This window comes from Poecile atricapillus, chromosome 11 (genome assembly GCF_030490865.1).
Source record: "Poecile atricapillus isolate bPoeAtr1 chromosome 11, bPoeAtr1.hap1, whole genome shotgun sequence".
NCBI classification, from domain to species: Eukaryota; Metazoa; Chordata; class Aves; order Passeriformes; family Paridae; genus Poecile; species Poecile atricapillus.
In genome coordinates this window covers 12,127,507-12,144,507 of record NC_081259.1, presented here as the reverse complement: position 1 = coordinate 12,144,507, position 17,001 = coordinate 12,127,507, and the positions used below count along the sequence as shown (strand labels likewise).

Genomic DNA, 17,001 nt, shown 5'->3' with positions numbered 1-17,001 from the left:
CTAATTACAGGCAGATGTTAATACTTTCTTTTAAAGATGCGTGAGGAGCAGAAGGCTGTGATCCTCCAGAAGTATGCCCGTGCGTGGCTTGCCAGGCGCCGGTTCCAGAACATTCGGCGCTTTGTGCTGAATATCCAGCTTTCATACAGAGTTCAGCAACTGCAGAAAAAGATAGAAGAACAGGTGAGGGGAAGCAGTCAGCTGCTGATTTGTACTAATTGTTTAATCATATCTGCTATAGTCAAAGGGGTTGAATTAAGACAAGAGAATATGTAAGGCTTATGGTCCTTTAGAATAAACACCAGACTTACTACTCCCAGGGTAGAAATAATCATCTAGGGTTTCCTTGTATTTTTGGGTTAGTTATGCAAATGAGAAGAGTCTGCAATTACCTTTTTGGGTTTTTTTACTGTTTCTTAAGTCCATCCAGTCTCTGGACGGGGTTGTTTGTGTTAGGGTGGAGGATGTGTGAGATACTGCTCTGGTGTGACATGTTTTGTAACTTTGGGGAGCTCAACATTATGTTTATTTTGCAGCTTATTGAGAGCCATTCCAGCCAAATAGTCTTTAAAATGGTAGTTTTAATCTAATTGATGGAAACAGTCCTGGGTTGGAATAATCATGACTGATATGGGATGGTGAGCAGAAGTAGGTCAGGTGCTCCCTTTAAAGTTCTATGGAACAGTTTCAGAGCATTTTTCTGTTTTCTTCTATCCTGTCCTGCTGATTGTAGAGTAGAGAAAATCATGGTTTGCTGGAACGATTGACCAATCTGGCTTCAGCTCATATGAATGACGTGGATACGATTCAGAAACTTGAATCAGAACTCGAAAAATTGACTGCTCAAAAGAGAACATATGAAGAGAAAGGGAAAAAATATAAAGAGGACAGTGAGCAGGTAAATTTTAACTGCCATCTGTGTGCTTTTGTTTTTAAATAATGTTTTCAGTTACTGGATTTATCAAATGCATGTTTTGAGAGTTTTTAAGTAACTATACTCTTTTGGGGAGAGGCAGCAGGGAAGGAAGAGTCCATATTTGCTTCTTAAAATGTAAGATCTTCTGTGACCTATTTCCTCCTCCTTTGTAATTTTACTTACTTTGTATATTTTACTTACTTTATGTGTGTACAGAAAATCTTAAAACTTGAGAATCAGAATAAAGAATTACAAGAACAGAAGGAGACCTTGGAAATAAAACTCCAAGAAAAAACCGAGGAAATGAAAGGTACAATAACTAAAGGGAGTTTCAAAGGAGTTAGAATGTGGTAATGTCTGGTTTTCAACAAAAGTAAATTACTTTTGTTCTAATAAATGCAATATAAATTCTGAAATTGTAGTAAATTGAGAGCTGGCCCTTCTCCTGCTTAGTATGTAGCACAAGTGTGCAAATTCTTTTTATTTAATAGTTAAATTAAATTTCTTCTTTCAATCCTAGAAGCTCTCCTGTTTCCTTTTTCATACACATGTATTCCTTCAAAGTGTAGCTTCACCCTTGCTTCCTTTAATACTCTATTTTTAGGAATCTAATTTCAAAGGACACAGGCAGCACATGAGATCAAGTATATTTTAGATGAATAATTGCACAATTTTGTGCTTCAGAATCCTTTTGTTTCTATAGCATTACTTGTAAAATGTACTGTGATAATTTTTGTCACTGGAGAGAGTAATTTTAGCCTCAGAATATGTCAAGGATTCCTTATTAAAACAAAACTCACTGTGGTCAAGTTTTTTTAATAAATACACACAATTGCATGAAGGTCTTTGAAATATTAAAATATTTTTTGACAGAGAAAATGGATGACCTCACACAGCAACTCTTCAATGATGTACAAAAAGAAGAAAACCAGCGAATGTATGTAACCTGAATTTTATTTCTTAAGAACAGCATTTGTTTTTTCTCTTTCCCTACTTTTCTTTCTCCTGCAAATATATTATGCTGACATCATTTATGAATCTGTCTGTGTTCTTGGGCATTAATGCTGGTACTGAAGTGCTTCATGCAGAGTTTAGGAAAAGCGCATTTTTGTTTATGGGTGAGTCATATGCAGGAAATGAGACTGTTCTTGCTTTTGCTGTCTTTCCACGTGTCTCTGAGTACTGGAAGCCAACTCTGATCATTGTGGTTTCTTCAGAGGTGTCCTCAGAATTTGGTCAGGAGTGGAAGAGCAGCTGATGGCTACACCAGTCAGAACTCCTGTGAAGTGAATATGAAAGGACAGAATTGAAAGATTCAGTGTGAGGGAAAGGCGTTTGTAAAGGACATTCCGTTAAAAATATAAAGGAAAGAACTTTTTTCCCCCCTTAGGCATTTAATTTGCAGTAAATATGCTGTCGTTTATCAACAGATGGCTATTGATTTCAGCATTCGTCTCTCGGATCAAGTGTTCATTTCCCAGTAACTTTTTTCCAGTGCAAGACAGAGAACCCTGAGTGCCAGAGCAATGCTGTTCTCTGAAGTGTGAAGAGAGCAATCAGTTACTGCTCCTGAGGGCTGGAAGCTCTGTGGTGCTCCAGCTCAGCCTGATTTCAGCTGCCAATAACTTCAGACTATATTAAGAGGACTTCTGCTAGTTTTTCTGCTTTGCTCATTATCTGCATGATGCTGGGACTGGTGGAAAATGGAAATTTTCCTGCAATGTTTTACTGAGAAGGACACAGGGCTTCCTTTTGCTGAGTCCTTCTTCAGTGCTGACTTGGCCATGGGTGTAGCAGAAAGCTGCTCAGTGGCTAACACAGAGTTAGAGAATGGGCCTGGAGTGGAAGAAGCTCAGTTTTGCCTTGAATTCCATCCCAGTTTCATTGTGATATCTGTAAGGAAATACAGGAATGTTCTCCTCCCATTATCATCCATTATGTGGGTGGGTTCTGAGGATGTAGGATAGCATTTTCAAGTAATTATACTTCATTTAGGTGCTCTTCAACAAAGCATGTCCTTCAAATTAAAGCTAAAACAAAGCCCACTTCTTCGTTTACCAATGTAGATGAATAAAATTACCTTTTTATTGTGTTCTTTAGGATACTTGAGAAAAATTTCCAAAACCAGAAGCAGGACTATGAAAAGGAGATTGAATTGCTCAAGGGAGAAATTAAGATTCTGAAAGAAGAAAAAACTCAGCTGCAGCAACAAATTCAGCAAGAAATTATCATTCAGGATGGCTTGAAAATGGAAGTAGGACAGCTTACAAAACAAGCACAGGTGAAGCATGACACATTTAATTTTGGAGTCTTTGCTAGATAAAGCAAGTGGAGAATGTGCATGTTTTGTTTCAAGATTACCTTCACTAATTTATTTCTTTCCAGTCCATTTTTAGAAGAAGCTGTAGTTAATAAGCTGTATTTGATACATTCCTATTGCGTTGTTTTCATGTAGACAGTGCAAGTTACTGCTCACAGAAGTGCATGTTTTCAAGAGTAATTGTACTTGAATATTTATAAATTTAAATATAGAGGTTTTTTCCTTTTTCTCAGAAAGTATTCGTTTCTCAGGGCGTTTTTCATATATGTAGTTTATAAACTGAACCTTAAAATAGTGCAAAGTCACTTTTTTTTCCTCTGAGTCAATTCCATGGCACAAACATATTTTTTTCAGTTCATCACATTACTGTTATGCTCTGATGCCTGAGAACCAGGTGCTTTAAACACAAGGCATTTTAAGCTTTTCGCCATATTAACTTGTTCTTAATTATAATTATGATTTAACTGATACTCAGCCCTTGTCATCCACTCCTTGTCTCAGTATATGATTTCTGTCTGATTCAGAAAATACCTGAGTTGCAAAAGGAAATTGAGCTGCTTCAGACACAAAAATTGGATGCTGAGAAGCAGGCCCACTCACAGAAGCGAGAATTGAGGGGTAAGTTACACACCAGAGAATTCCTAACTGCAGTGTGAGCCAGGCCAGGCTAAACTGAGCTCTTCAGTGTCAGCTATGACAAAATTCCAGTTCTCTTTCCCATCCCATGGTGATTTCATTCCATTCATACATATATATGCAGTTTTACAAAGTGGTCACTGAATACTGAGATCTGGGGTACCCCTTTGAGGAAACTGAATTCAGACATTTCACCTTTGTGTTTAGAAATAAATACTAATGATTTAAACTTCACTTAGAGCTTAACAAGTGACCCAAAAATGTGTAAACAATACATTATCTAGTTTTTCATTTATCCTGTCCTTTGTCCTAGGTCCAATAATGTCAAATATACTTAAATACCTTGCTGAGTTGGGTTCTCTTTGGAAAAACGTAGTTAAGAAGCACTACTATTGTGAACTTTGTTTAATGATAATAATGTCATAGAGCAAACCTGTATTTGCAACATTTAATGTAGGAACTAGCAGTCATCTATACAACTCTAGGAGCTGCCCAGATTCAGACCAGAAAGATGTAACTTTGCATTAAAAGTTTAGAAAAAAACCCAGTATTGGTGGTACATCCACCTAATGCTCCTACACATCCCAAAGTCAAACCAAGTCCCTCATGGTATTGCTGTGGTAAATCAGATGTATTCACTGAGCACCAGGAAAGAGCCTTGTAGATTTAGGAAGAGGATGGTTTGATCTTTATAATGAAACATGCAGAGAAAATAATGATTTTAGAAACTTTTTTTTTTTTTTCCAGAAAAGATGTCAGAAGTTACAAAGCAGCTTCTTGAAAGTTATGATTTTGAAGATGTAAGAAGCAGGTAATTTTGTTCTGAGACATCTTCAAAAAAGCTTTAAAAAATGCATTATGGTCATCTGCACACTAATGGTTCTGCATTGCATTCTAGACTCTCTACAGAGGATCTGGAGCACTTAAATGAGGATGGAGAACTGTGGTTTGCTTACGAGGGCTTGAAAAAAGCCACAAGGTTAGTTCAGTTCTTTGTTGTTTCCAGAACTCAAAGCTGTGATCTAGAAGATAAATGGAAAGATCAGTGGTAGCAAATTTTACAGTGTAATACTGAACTTCTGTTAAGGAAATGAACAGACACTACATTATATGATGAGCTGAGCAGTTTAAAATCAGTTGAATACACTTCTACCAAGCCAGTGAGATGTGTGTATGTGTCAGTCAGGGAAATGTGTTTCCTCTGTGATATCATGCATAACTTTCAACTCCTTGAATGCACAGGTGATGTAATGGAATATCTCTGTGTTAATCACAGTACTTTGTTTTCACTTTGTATTAAATTTGACCCGTTTAATCAAGGTCATTCTATATCTGCCATGTTCTTTCTCCCTTTTGTTTTAACAGAGTATTGGAAAGCCATTTCCAGTCTCAGAAGGAGATATATGAGAAGGAGATTGAAGGTTTGAACTTTAAAGTTGAACATCTTAGTCAAGATATTAATCATCTACAGAAATTATTCCGAGAGGAAAATGACATAAATGATGGCATTCGGCTTGAAGTTAGCAGGCTAACTTCAGAAAATCTGGTAAGGTCCAGGTGTAGAGGTACAACCCAGAAGTGTCTGTGGCACTCAAAATATTGTGCTCATGTCTTTGAAATCTCAAGGCTCAAACAAAGGAGGCCATATGAGATGACACCTCCCTAAGGCTCTGTCCTGCCTGCTGGGCTGGTGTGTAAGGAGACAGCCACATCCACTGTCTGAGTGTGCAGCTCGCTGGGCCAGCCTCACAGAGACTCTTTGCCTTTTCATTTGCATAAACCTGAGCTGAGATTTTTCTCAGAAGCCTCCTCAAAGTTCTGAGGCTCTCCCCAGCAGAGGGCAGCTGCACATTTCAGAACCTGCTGCGGCTGGAGAGCCTGACAACTGTGCAAAACTGTCTGGCACAAGGAACTGATGTTGTTCCAGAAGATAGCATATGCCATATCATTTTTCTGAAAAATAATCAAAAAATGTTTTCAAAAAAAGTCACCTAAATTGAAAATTAAAGGGAAAGTTATTTATGATATTATTTTTTTTTAAATTGTTTTATGGAATGTAGAGGGGGCTTTTTTCACTGTTAATTGAACTGGGGAAATTAAAGCCACAGTGTGATTTCCTTTAAACTGGAACAGAACAATGGTAGTAGTGAGACAGTCCAACAATTCCGCAGGACTCAGTATTTAGTTTTTAAGAGTGGCCAGCAGCAAGTGCCTCCAGAAAAGTTAAACAAATCAGGCAAGCAGGCAGCAGCACCCCCCAGAGCCTCTCTCTGGCTTGGAATACTTGCAGTTGAGGGTTTTGGGGTGACTTAGGAACTACTGCAGGGATTTGAAAAGAAGGAAGGTGCTGAAATACACCAATTTCCTTTTTCTCAAAAAGGTAATCCCAGACCTTAAGCAGCAAGTTGCTGAACTTGAAAATCAAAAATTAGATCTTGAAAACCGTCTTCAAGAGCAGACCGTGAAGTTGAAAGGTAATGGTCCCACTATGGTCCCCAGTCTTTCAGTTGTTTGACATGAGTTTGATTCATTCCCTGGAACTGAACTTTCAAAAGCTGAATTAATATTCCATGACTACTCTATTGCCTTATTACTTACTTTCTTATTAGCAAAATGAAAGAAAGGCAATGAAAAAATGTGGTGTATAGCTTATATCTCTTCTTAAAGAATAATATACATGCAAATGTGTGGGTTTTTTTTCCTTTTTGAGGTCATTCAGTTCTATGGTTTGAAAGCCTCCATAGGGCTCTGCTAAGAATATGGAATGGAATATGCCCTTTGGATTTAAACTGATTTAAAATTTATGAGTGATTTTACTGCCAACTGCAAGAAGTTAGTAGTATCAAAATTCCTCATCCCATACAATTTTCTGTGTGGTATAGAGTAGTCACATATTTCCCTGACACATTATCTGGCAGGTCATTCAATTTCATTAGGTGAAACAAAATTATGAGTGTAAGAGTTACTGAATACTAGTACTGAATATTAAATACCTTTGATTTTGTTGTTTCTGCTTTGTTTTGGGTTTTGTTGCCATTTATTATTGAAAAAAATGGAAGAGGTGTCAAATCGGCTGCACTATGAGCTAGAACGGGACAGGACACAAAGACGGTAATTTTTAATTATTTTTTTATAAGAAATGTAGTCACTATAAGCTGTGGGAACAGAGTCACTTAAACCTTAAAAGTATTGCATTCCTCTTAAGAGTGATACTTGCCTTAGAGTGTTTTGTGCAGTTAATAACTAATGGACTAGTATGATCTGACTGTGCTTTCACAAAAGATTAAGAAACAAGACTTCTTATCTACTTTTAGAACTACTGAGGCCCAGAATGAAGGAGACATAAAAGAGAGCCTGAAGGACACAACCCAAGGAATTGAGGGGCTGAGCAATGGTTTGATGGATGATGAAGTCCAGGATGAAGTACAAAGCCAGATAAAGCAAGTGACAAATCGACTTGCTGTGGAAAACATGGTGAGGAAATGAAATTGTCATTAAGAAACTGTACCTGAAATGCAGAATAAAAAGAATGAAATTATGATTTTGTGGTATGATAGGATATTTCTTCAATTAATTGAGGGAGAAAAAGAGATATGAAGGCGTTTCTTCCAGCAAATATAAGTAGGAGCACATCATAGTGCACTTTAATTGTGGCAATTACATGGAGCAGTAGAAAATGTTTTCTGACTGTGTTTACTCTGAATTCACTGACTTGGATTATTACAGGATCTTGAAGAAAAGCTGGACATGAAAGACAGAATAATAAAAAAATTAGAGGATCAGATCAAAACTCTGACCAAGACTATTGAAAAAGGTAAGATATTATTCTGTGATTTATTTTGTTTAATAGCTTTGACTGGTGTCTGAAGAAAAAATATATTTTTAAAAAGGTGGAGTTTGGGGTGGAGATAGAAATTTAATACCTCAGAAAGATGTGCCAGGGGAATCATCAACATAAATTACATGAAAGTCCTGTCCTGGTTTGTTTGGTTTTCCCCCTGCTAAATCATAGGCACTCAGGGGACCTGGTCTTTGTGATAGAGGTGGAGGCAGAGGGATAATGTGCTGCCAACAGCAGTTCATGCACACCCTCACACAAGCTCTCCCAACCAACAGTGTGAGTTCTGCATCTGACAAGGACCTCCCCTGTGAGCCTTCAAGTGGCAGGTGGTTCCTGATGTGAAGTTAGTCTGTACAAAGCCCTTGTAGACAAAGTAGTTCCTCACTACAGGATACTCTCAAAAACACTGCAGAGTTGTCTAATGTAGAGGTGTAACCTTGCTGTTTGCTTTTCTTATTACTGCAAGTAATCCCACTGAGTCCAGTGAAGCTATTCATGAATAATATGAATGTTACTTAACTCATAATGCTTGGAGCCATAAGATAAGAACATTAGTGTGGACACTATAGTGTCCTCTATTACAGAGAAAACTGCTTTTCTCCAGTAGTTTGTTCTAATGTGACCATCAGCTTAACCACTAACCTGGAAGTAACAGTTCTTTTGTGTTTGACAGCTGAAGCCCACGTGCCCACTGTGCCCAAAGAGTACATTGGAATGATGGAGTACAAAAAAGAGGATGAAGAAAGGATCATTCAAAATCTGATCCTCGGTATTTTAGTAAAACTTTAATGTCATCGACAGTACGCTGTAACAAAAGCTACAAGGCACCATATTTCACTTATATTCAAAGTTGCCTTTTCTCTCATTCTCTAACCACCAATACAATTTGAAAGCTCTGTATTGCTCTCTTTCCAGTGCCAGACATTTCAAGTACAGAAGTACTTTATCTGTGTAAAAATAACTTCTCTTATTCTTTCTCTACATAATGCTGACACCATAATCTTTCTTACCATTTATCCACCTCTAAAGCTATAAATCTCAAGACCACACCAGGGACTTGAATTTACTTTCCTCCTGGTCATCTACTAAGTCTGTAAGTCACTGTGCTTCTATCCATGTGTGATGATTACTCTTCTGTCTGTCCTTTCCATGTCTTCCTTTCACTGAAAGGAACTGTACTGCATGTTTCTCTTGTAGAAGGATTTTGTCCTTCATCTGAGCTACTTTACAGCATCAGTCTTGCTGCCAAACTAGCTTTTCTCATTAGCTTACAATTAGTAGTGAAATTGACAAATTTTCCATGTACATTTGTACCATTATTCAATCAACAACACCTACCTTTTCTTCTCACCTCCTTCTCATTGTGAATGTATTTTTGTGAACAAAGGTGTGGCCTTAAGCAACGCTGGAATTTAGTGGTGTATCCAGTGGGTAGTTAAATGTAATTTGCTTTTTGAAGTTGTCCTGCCTGGCATAGCCTATGCTGGACCTTAGAATTCGCTACTATACTTTTCTAACCCTCAGGAAAATATAATTAATACTCACATGTGAGCAATACCATTACAGAAGTTTTCAGAAACAAGCGATTCACCAGTAAATTACTTATAAAGTGACTGGTCACTCCAGAAAGGAACAGCATGGTGCTTGATACATTGAAAATTGGATTTTTACATAACAAACCAGATGACTCTCCTCTCTGCAGATTTAAAGCCACGTGGAGTTGTAGTTAATATGATACCTGGCCTTCCAGCTCACATCCTGTTCATGTGTGTGAGGTATGCAGATTACCTGAACAATGCTGACATGCTCAAGTCCTTCATGAATGTAACCATTGATGGCATCAAACAGGTTGTTAAGGTAGGAGCTACCTTTGATTGAACTGTACTGTACTTTCTGATTTTTAACAAAAGGCATGCGTGGTACCTGGGAAATGCCAGCACTTCCATGTGCTGATATTCCTAGAAGGGAATGACAATCATTAGTGACATTCTTTTTGAGCTTTGTAGTAGCATCCCTGTAAAGTCTCCAGGTAAGGTTCTGCTGTGCTGAACGTGGAATCCACAGAATGCATTAACATAAATTATATTTATCTGAAGATGTTGTTGACAAAATAATTTAAAGTATTTTACGTTTTACTATGAGTAGCTAATTAGGTGAAGTGCACCTGTGCTTTCAGCACAGGTGAAAGTCAGAGGGACAGAAATGAAGGCTGCTATGTCTGGCAGCAAGTTGGTAGTGGACTCTGAAGAGGTTTTTGCACTGCTTGGCTGCTGGTGTAATTCAGCATGTCACCTGTACCGCAGCACTAGAACCCAAACAATTAAAATCAAACTGCCAGCCAGTGTACAAAATTAAATGATAAGCAAAAATTGCTATGCTGTATACATAACAAATGCAGCTCTGTGAATGCTATATTAGGGACTTACAATGGAATGAAACAGCAGACACAGGGAGGAAGCACAGGAGGAATGGACTGTGGTTTATGCAGTTGAACATGTTGTACTGACAATGCCTGTAAGTTTGCACACAAATAAATTTATAGCACAGTTTATCCTTTAGAGAAGCTTGTGTTTACTCAGCTAATAAAAATAAGAGATAGATAGAACCGTGTTTATATGTAGTTCAGTTTCATTTGTGAATGCAGATGTTGTTCATGTTTCTTTGCAGGAAGCTCTCCAGCACACTAGATATCCATAGGAATTGTAAAACTGTTTGTTCAAGTTTATTATTTAGCCTGTCACATAAGAATACTTAAGCACTATTTACCCAGCAAAAGAGGGATCTTTGCTATGTGTTGGTCTGAAAACAGAGCAGGATTTGTTCAGCACCTTACAGATGCTCTCTGCTCCTTCTGATACAGAAGGGGTCTGTTCTACCACTGCTGTAATGGTCTTAAGTTTAATTATTGAACTAACTTCATGAGACAATAGCATAATAAGACTGCTTTACTTACCATTTTCAGGAACATTCAGAAGACTTTGAGATGTTGTCCTTTTGGCTTTCCAATACATATTATTTCCTTAACTGTTTGAAGCAGTACAGCGGGGAAGAGGTAGGATTGATTTCATAAAATAATTTCATTACTTTTGACAGATTTTAATTGGAATTTAGAATAGCATTAATTAATAACTATTCACCAGCTCACTGGTGTTTCTTACAGGTATTTATATATTCACATTGCTCTTCAGTGGTGTTATGTGTCTTATACAAATAATAGGACAGTATAGAGTTAATAGATCAAGGGAAATGAAGGAAACATCAAAGTGCTAAAGGAGGTTAAAGCCATGGCATGGAAACTGCTACTTAATTTGAATCTTTCCACATGAGTTTAAATTGAGCTGGACTTCAGATACCTGGCTGGGTATATATATAAAACAGCTTTACTATTTTATAATTAGGGCCATTCAAATACTTACTGCTACCAAAATAGAAGAAAACCTCTGGAAAGGAGCAAAACAATGAACTGTTCAGGTTTTTCCCTTATTTCACTTGCTTGTTTAAGCTAAATCTCACCCTGAGATTCAAGTTTCTTTTAAATCTTTTCAGTTAGAAACTCTTACTGTGTTTTTAATGGGGTTTTATAGACTTGGGTGGCCTGTACTGGGGTTAGAGACATTCCCTCTCGAGGCCACACCGGGGTCACACAGAACCCAAACCTGCCAAACTTCATTTCCAACACTCTGTGATTGGGGTTGCAGCAGTAGGGAAAGCTCGGGATCCAGAATTTACTTTTAATCTACATTCTAATGAATATTAAATACCTCACAAAGGTTAGCGTTCAGAGTAGACTTTTGAAGTCAGAACTTTGCTAATGAAAAGTCCAAAAATAATATCCCTTTGCAGCAATACAGTGTAAAGTTTTCTGTTTGCCATCAGAGTTGAAACAACTACATTGTTGTGTTTTTTTGGTGGGTTTTTTTTAGGGGGTTGGGGCAGGAGGGATGACAGGAGAACAGGGAAAGTTTGCTTTCTCTTTAAGAGATCTAGGAATTGCTCCAAAGTTCATTGACATCTATGCATTTCCTTTGGCTTTAGGAGCAGAGCAAACGTCAGCATAAACTGGAAAATGAAGTACAGGAAGCATCCATTGAAATTAGCTGTAGCTTTGACTCATTCTGAGACTGTGCTCAGCCAGAGATGGAATGAGTAACTCCAACACATTTTATAATTACCACATTATGTGATTTCTAATTCTATTTACAACTCACTTGTAGGAGTTCATGAAGTATAACACTGCACGTCAGAATAAGAACTGTTTGAAGCATTTTGATCTCTCAGAATACAGACAAATTCTCAGTGATTTGGCCATTCGAATATATCACCAATTTATTATTGTAATGGAGAACAACATTCAGCACATGATTGGTAAGACAACATCCAACAGGACCTAGATGTGGCTTGTGAAGTGTATGAAGAAAGCTTATACAGGGAGGCAGAGGGTGGGACTGACTCCTTTCTCCTGGTATTTATGGATAGGATATTTCCAGACTTTTTCCTCAAAACTTCCTAGTGGAGGATAATGCTGTGAATCTGAGCAACATCATACAAAAATAAAAGGCTTTTTAAAGCTTGTGTGCTCCAGAAGTCTTTGTTAGTACCTTATTTTTCTCGTATCAATTAACTTCTCAAATACCCTGAAAGTAGGTTTTGTTCAACAATGAATGTAACTGAAAGGAACCTCAGGAATTTTGATTTTATCAGTTATTTTCTGTTGTATTTCAGTACCAGGCATGCTGGAATATGAAAGTCTTCAAGGAATTTCTGGCTTGAAACCTACAGGGTTCCGTAAACGTTCTTCTAGTATAGATGATACGGATACCTACACTATGACCTCTATCCTGCAGCAGCTCAGCTATTTTTATAGCACTATGTGTCAGAATGGCTTGGACTCTGAGCTCCTAAAGCAGGCAGTGAAGCAGCTTTTCTTTCTGATTGGAGCTGTCACCCTCAATAGTCTCTTCCTCCGCAAGGACATGTGCTCCTGTAGAAAAGGAATGCAGATAAGGTAAAGCCAGAAAAGTTCCTAGAAGCTTGAGAAATAATTTTTGACACTTGTATGTAATGTCCTTTACCTCGAAGTCACTGGATGTTCTGTGACCGTTCTGCTGGAAGTAGCTAATTGTTTTTTATTCTTTTGGAAAAACAAATCTTTGCATTTTGGGCTGAGCTTTCTCAACATGGGCCAACTATAAATTGTTCTTTCCATGGAAACACAAGTGGAGGAAAAGGCAGAGAAAATTACAGTCTGAAGCTTACAGTCAGACATGGTTGGGATTCTTTCCGTGCTAGCTCATCCGTGATGTGACCATCAGTATTTTTAATTCTTTCTTACTGCAGTGAACAGGTGCAGTGTCCCAGGGCTGGCAGAGATACAAAAGCTGACTTGCATGTTTCATGCTCTGTGACGAGACAGGCGCTGAGAGGCAGCCTTGGAGCCCATAGTCTGAGCATCATCTCTCTTGTTGCAAGCATCAAGGAAACATGCCCCTAATTGTCTGCATGCTCTTAAGTGTTTTGCAGAAGAAGCAGTGCATTTCTTCTCCATGAGTCAGTCTGCTGACTCGAGTGAAGGAAAATCAGTAAAATCTTGGCCCATCTGGGAACATTACTAGAAGAAAGCTGGTCATCAGTTATAGGCTTGGCCCTGCTTTGTAACAGCAAAGATTGTTCTCATTTCCTGTACATGCTCAGTAGTAAATAAGTGTTTTAATGCCATACAGTGCAGTAGACAATGCCAGTATATATTAGTAATTTTAATGGAAACAGCTAAACTAATAACTCACTTTCTATTAGCCAAGCTTTAAGAAATAGAAAGTGAAGACAAAAATTGAAATGTTCAAAGCATTTAATTTATAGTTCAATAAGCTATTAATTGCTTGATTTTTATGATCTGCAGGTGTTGTTTTTAACTAAAATGTATTAATTTGAACACAACATTAGAACAGTGTTTCTTCTTGAGCAGTCTTCAAAGTAACTTGCTTGTCAAGGGGAACCTGACATTTCTGTTCTTTGTCCATGGTTTAACCCAGATGTAATATCAGCTACTTGGAAGAATGGCTTAAGGACAAGAATCTTCAAAGCAGCAATGCCAAAGAAACTTTGGAGCCCTTGTCTCAAGCAGCCTGGCTCCTTCAGGTTAAAAAGATCACAGATGATGATGCCAAAGAAATATGTGAACACTGCACATCTCTTTCTACTGTGCAGGTAATGAACCATCTGTTTCCTTCTGGCAGAACTGATTGCAGAATCTCAGCTACCTAAAATAATTAGTTGAAGAAAGCCATTGGACTTCCATTTCATAAAAGTAGCATTCCTCAGCAATCCACATCATCACTTGTTAAATTGGAATTTTAACTCCTTATTCCTGATTGTTTTGGGCATTTCAACTGCTCCCATGGTGAATGCTTCCCTGCTTTGTTGTATCCCACATTTTTGCTCCACAATGTATTTTTTTTTAGTATGTCACAGGGGGTTTTTCATTGCTTCCCCCTAATCAATTCAGCTTTTTCTACATCTCCTTGATCCTTCTGACACCTCTGAAAATTAATCATAACAATCATCATATATGTAACAACTCAGTAGGTGACAAGTCAAAATTCTCTCTTTACTGTAAAACATTTTACTGAAACTTTAATTAAATATCAGTAAGAATGTCATAATAATGCTTTCTTCTTTCTGTCTTCTCCCTTTTTATGACACACTAAAATAGTCCTTTGTAATTTGTGCAGATAGTTAAGATCCTGAACTCATACACTCCGATAGATGACTTTGAGAAAAGAGTGACTCCATCATTTGTTCGCAAAGTCCAGGTAAGAGCTGCAACTGCTGTTTGTAATATCCAGCTTACAGGATACTCCATACACACCAGTTTTGATGCTTTATAGTTGTACTTGACCTTTACATCACATTATTACTAAGTTGCTCGTCTTCTAGACACTTGAAAGTGATGCAAGTAAATCTGCTTAACATCATGGAAAAGGAAGATTTGCAATGGGAAGAAAGCAATGTACTGGCTTTGCTTTGATTCTTAATTGATTGTTTTCACCATTTCTGTTCTGATTTCAGGCTATGCTAAACAACCGTGAGGACGTTCCACAGCTGATGCTTGATACCAAGCATCTCTTTCAAGTGACGTTTCCTTTCACCCCCTCTCCACATGCTTTGGAACTGATACAAGTCCCCAGCAGCTTCAAACTTGGCTTTCTCACGAGGGTTTAATAAAACCAGTGAATTGGTGTTTCCTCAGAGGCTCTATAAAGACAGCAGACTTTCATGGTTCATTTCACCAGCTGGTGGATAGTATGGCAGCATGCAGTGAATTAAGCTGTTAAAAACTTGTTCTTCGGTCAAGACTTGAACAGTAGGAGTAATTTTGACTTATTTCCTTCTCCCTTTTCTTACTCTTCTTCCTTCATTTCAGTCCTACAAGAATAACTTTATATCATCACCTAGACACAAAGCTTACCATAGAGTTTTTAGTCCAAACCTGACAAGAGAAGCATTTATCTGACAAGTTTACATTGCTGCCCTGTCAGCAGCAGTCAGAGGGGAAGACTGGCGTGTGATAGATGTTAGTGCTTTACAATTTTCCTTGCCTTCACTTCCTGTAATGAGAGGGGTTTTTTTTCTTCCCAAGGCAATTCTATTCCTTGCCTTGATATACTGGATCTGTTTGAGACTGCTTTCACCTTTCTGTGCACAGGGGAACTGAGATCAATCTAAGAGAATGGCTGTTACAAACCCACAATGTCTTTTTGTAGGCAGGCAGGCAGGCTTGGCTCTCTGAGTGCTTTTATTGCAACTCTGGAACTCTACACAGCTCTTCAGCCAGAGCAAGGACTCAGATGCTCTCCTTGGAGACAGGTTTCAGTTTTGTTCTCTACAGTGACAAGTTTGGATTCAATATTGTAATAGAAAAGTTAGATATAAAATTCATGCTATGATCCAGGTTTGAATTACAAGCTTGGCTCTCTGAAAGACAGGAGTCATCTCCTGGTTTGGTTCTGCAGTGCAATGGATTCCAGAATATACACTGAGTATGCTCACATCACCTTTCTGCCTTTCTCGTTTTGCTGGTTTCTCTCCAGCCCAGAGATTGAACAGGAGCAGATGCAGCAACTGTGGTCTGGTGTTAATGATAAACCAAGCTTAATTCCTTACATTTCACCTTTACTTACGTAATTTCAGTTGCAGGATCCTGAAATGCAGAAATGGTCTCCTTTCTGCTTTGTTCAGCCTTCACCCTGTGGTCAGAGAGTAAAACAGTAACTTTATTTAGTTCTGGACCCTGTCAGAACAATAGGGGAAATAGCATTTACCTCACCACAAGGGTGACTGTCCATAAACAGGTAACTAATGCTGGGTTTCTAGCTACTTTTTTAGCTATAGTTATTAAAATCAAATACTAAAACTCTGAAATAGTTAAGGGATTATAATGAATTAATTTAAGGAACAATTTCTTTGATTTTTTTTATTATTATTACTACAGTGTTAGTACTTCTTGTTTAATTTCACAAAGTCTGTAAGTATAAAGAGAGAATTCTTGCTATTTAGTGTTGTTGGTGCTTACCATGTACAGTGTCATATTCCTCCACAGAGATATAGTCAAAATATATGAAGGAAACATTTTGTGGTTTTTTTCAATAATAATAAAAGCTGTACAAAAAGATCACACATGTAGGTAGACTTGTATTTTAACATATTAAATAAAGTAGTTTTTACTCAATTTGTAGTTCTTTGTGTGATGCAATAATTAAGTTTTCAGTGTGGAATCGTTTGAAAGAAATTACTTGGAACTATGTGAACATTTGTGAGTGCTGTCAGTCTTGCATTGCACCATAAACATTTATTTAATTTAGTTGCTTTGCCGTAACATTTTGTATCTTCCTGTCAGCATTGTGTGCTGTCCTTGGCTCCTCATGAATTTCTGGAAATAGTTTAATGGAAGCAATCTAGAAATAGTTTAATGGAAGCAACTTTTGTTGCTGCAAGTTGTGCACAGCCCTTTTTTGCAGCTCTTGGAGCTGTGTCTCTTACCTGGGCTGACATGAGGAAAATCACAGCTCACTCTTGCATCCACATCACAGAGAAGTGTCAAGGTGTGTGTGCTCTTATGACAAAAATAGTTGATCAAGGAAAACTGCTCTGACACTTTGATGCTTTGTTACTTTGAGAGCTTTGTGTGGAGTGTGCTATTAATGCTGTGTATGCAAACAACAAGGTATATTTTTAAAGCAAAGTTTAAAATTATCTGGCTTACTGTATGCTCTCAGAAACTTATCTTGCTTT

The 17,001-nt window shown here is 37.8% G+C and overlaps 1 protein-coding gene across 1 annotated transcript in view; it reads left to right on the top strand.

Moving 5' to 3' along the window:
- The window catches only part of MYO5C (myosin VC), a 33,274-nt gene extending 16,862 nt beyond the window's left edge, over positions 1–16,412 (top strand). Inside the window, exons 21-41 of the mRNA XM_058846613.1 lie at positions 37–183; positions 734–898; positions 1,133–1,226; positions 1,790–1,853; positions 3,017–3,197; positions 3,761–3,854; positions 4,620–4,683; positions 4,771–4,851; positions 5,238–5,418; positions 6,253–6,347; positions 6,921–6,983; positions 7,187–7,346; positions 7,599–7,686; positions 8,387–8,482; positions 9,416–9,570; positions 10,676–10,765; positions 11,928–12,078; positions 12,436–12,718; positions 13,743–13,917; positions 14,442–14,522; positions 14,779–16,412. Of these exons, the coding sequence (XP_058702596.1) occupies positions 37–183; positions 734–898; positions 1,133–1,226; positions 1,790–1,853; positions 3,017–3,197; positions 3,761–3,854; positions 4,620–4,683; positions 4,771–4,851; positions 5,238–5,418; positions 6,253–6,347; positions 6,921–6,983; positions 7,187–7,346; positions 7,599–7,686; positions 8,387–8,482; positions 9,416–9,570; positions 10,676–10,765; positions 11,928–12,078; positions 12,436–12,718; positions 13,743–13,917; positions 14,442–14,522; positions 14,779–14,931 (2,661 nt within the window). The 3' untranslated portion in view covers positions 14,932–16,412. The remainder of the gene's footprint in view (positions 1–36; positions 184–733; positions 899–1,132; positions 1,227–1,789; positions 1,854–3,016; positions 3,198–3,760; positions 3,855–4,619; positions 4,684–4,770; positions 4,852–5,237; positions 5,419–6,252; positions 6,348–6,920; positions 6,984–7,186; positions 7,347–7,598; positions 7,687–8,386; positions 8,483–9,415; positions 9,571–10,675; positions 10,766–11,927; positions 12,079–12,435; positions 12,719–13,742; positions 13,918–14,441; positions 14,523–14,778) is intronic.
- Positions 16,413–17,001: the final 589 nt, after the last annotated feature.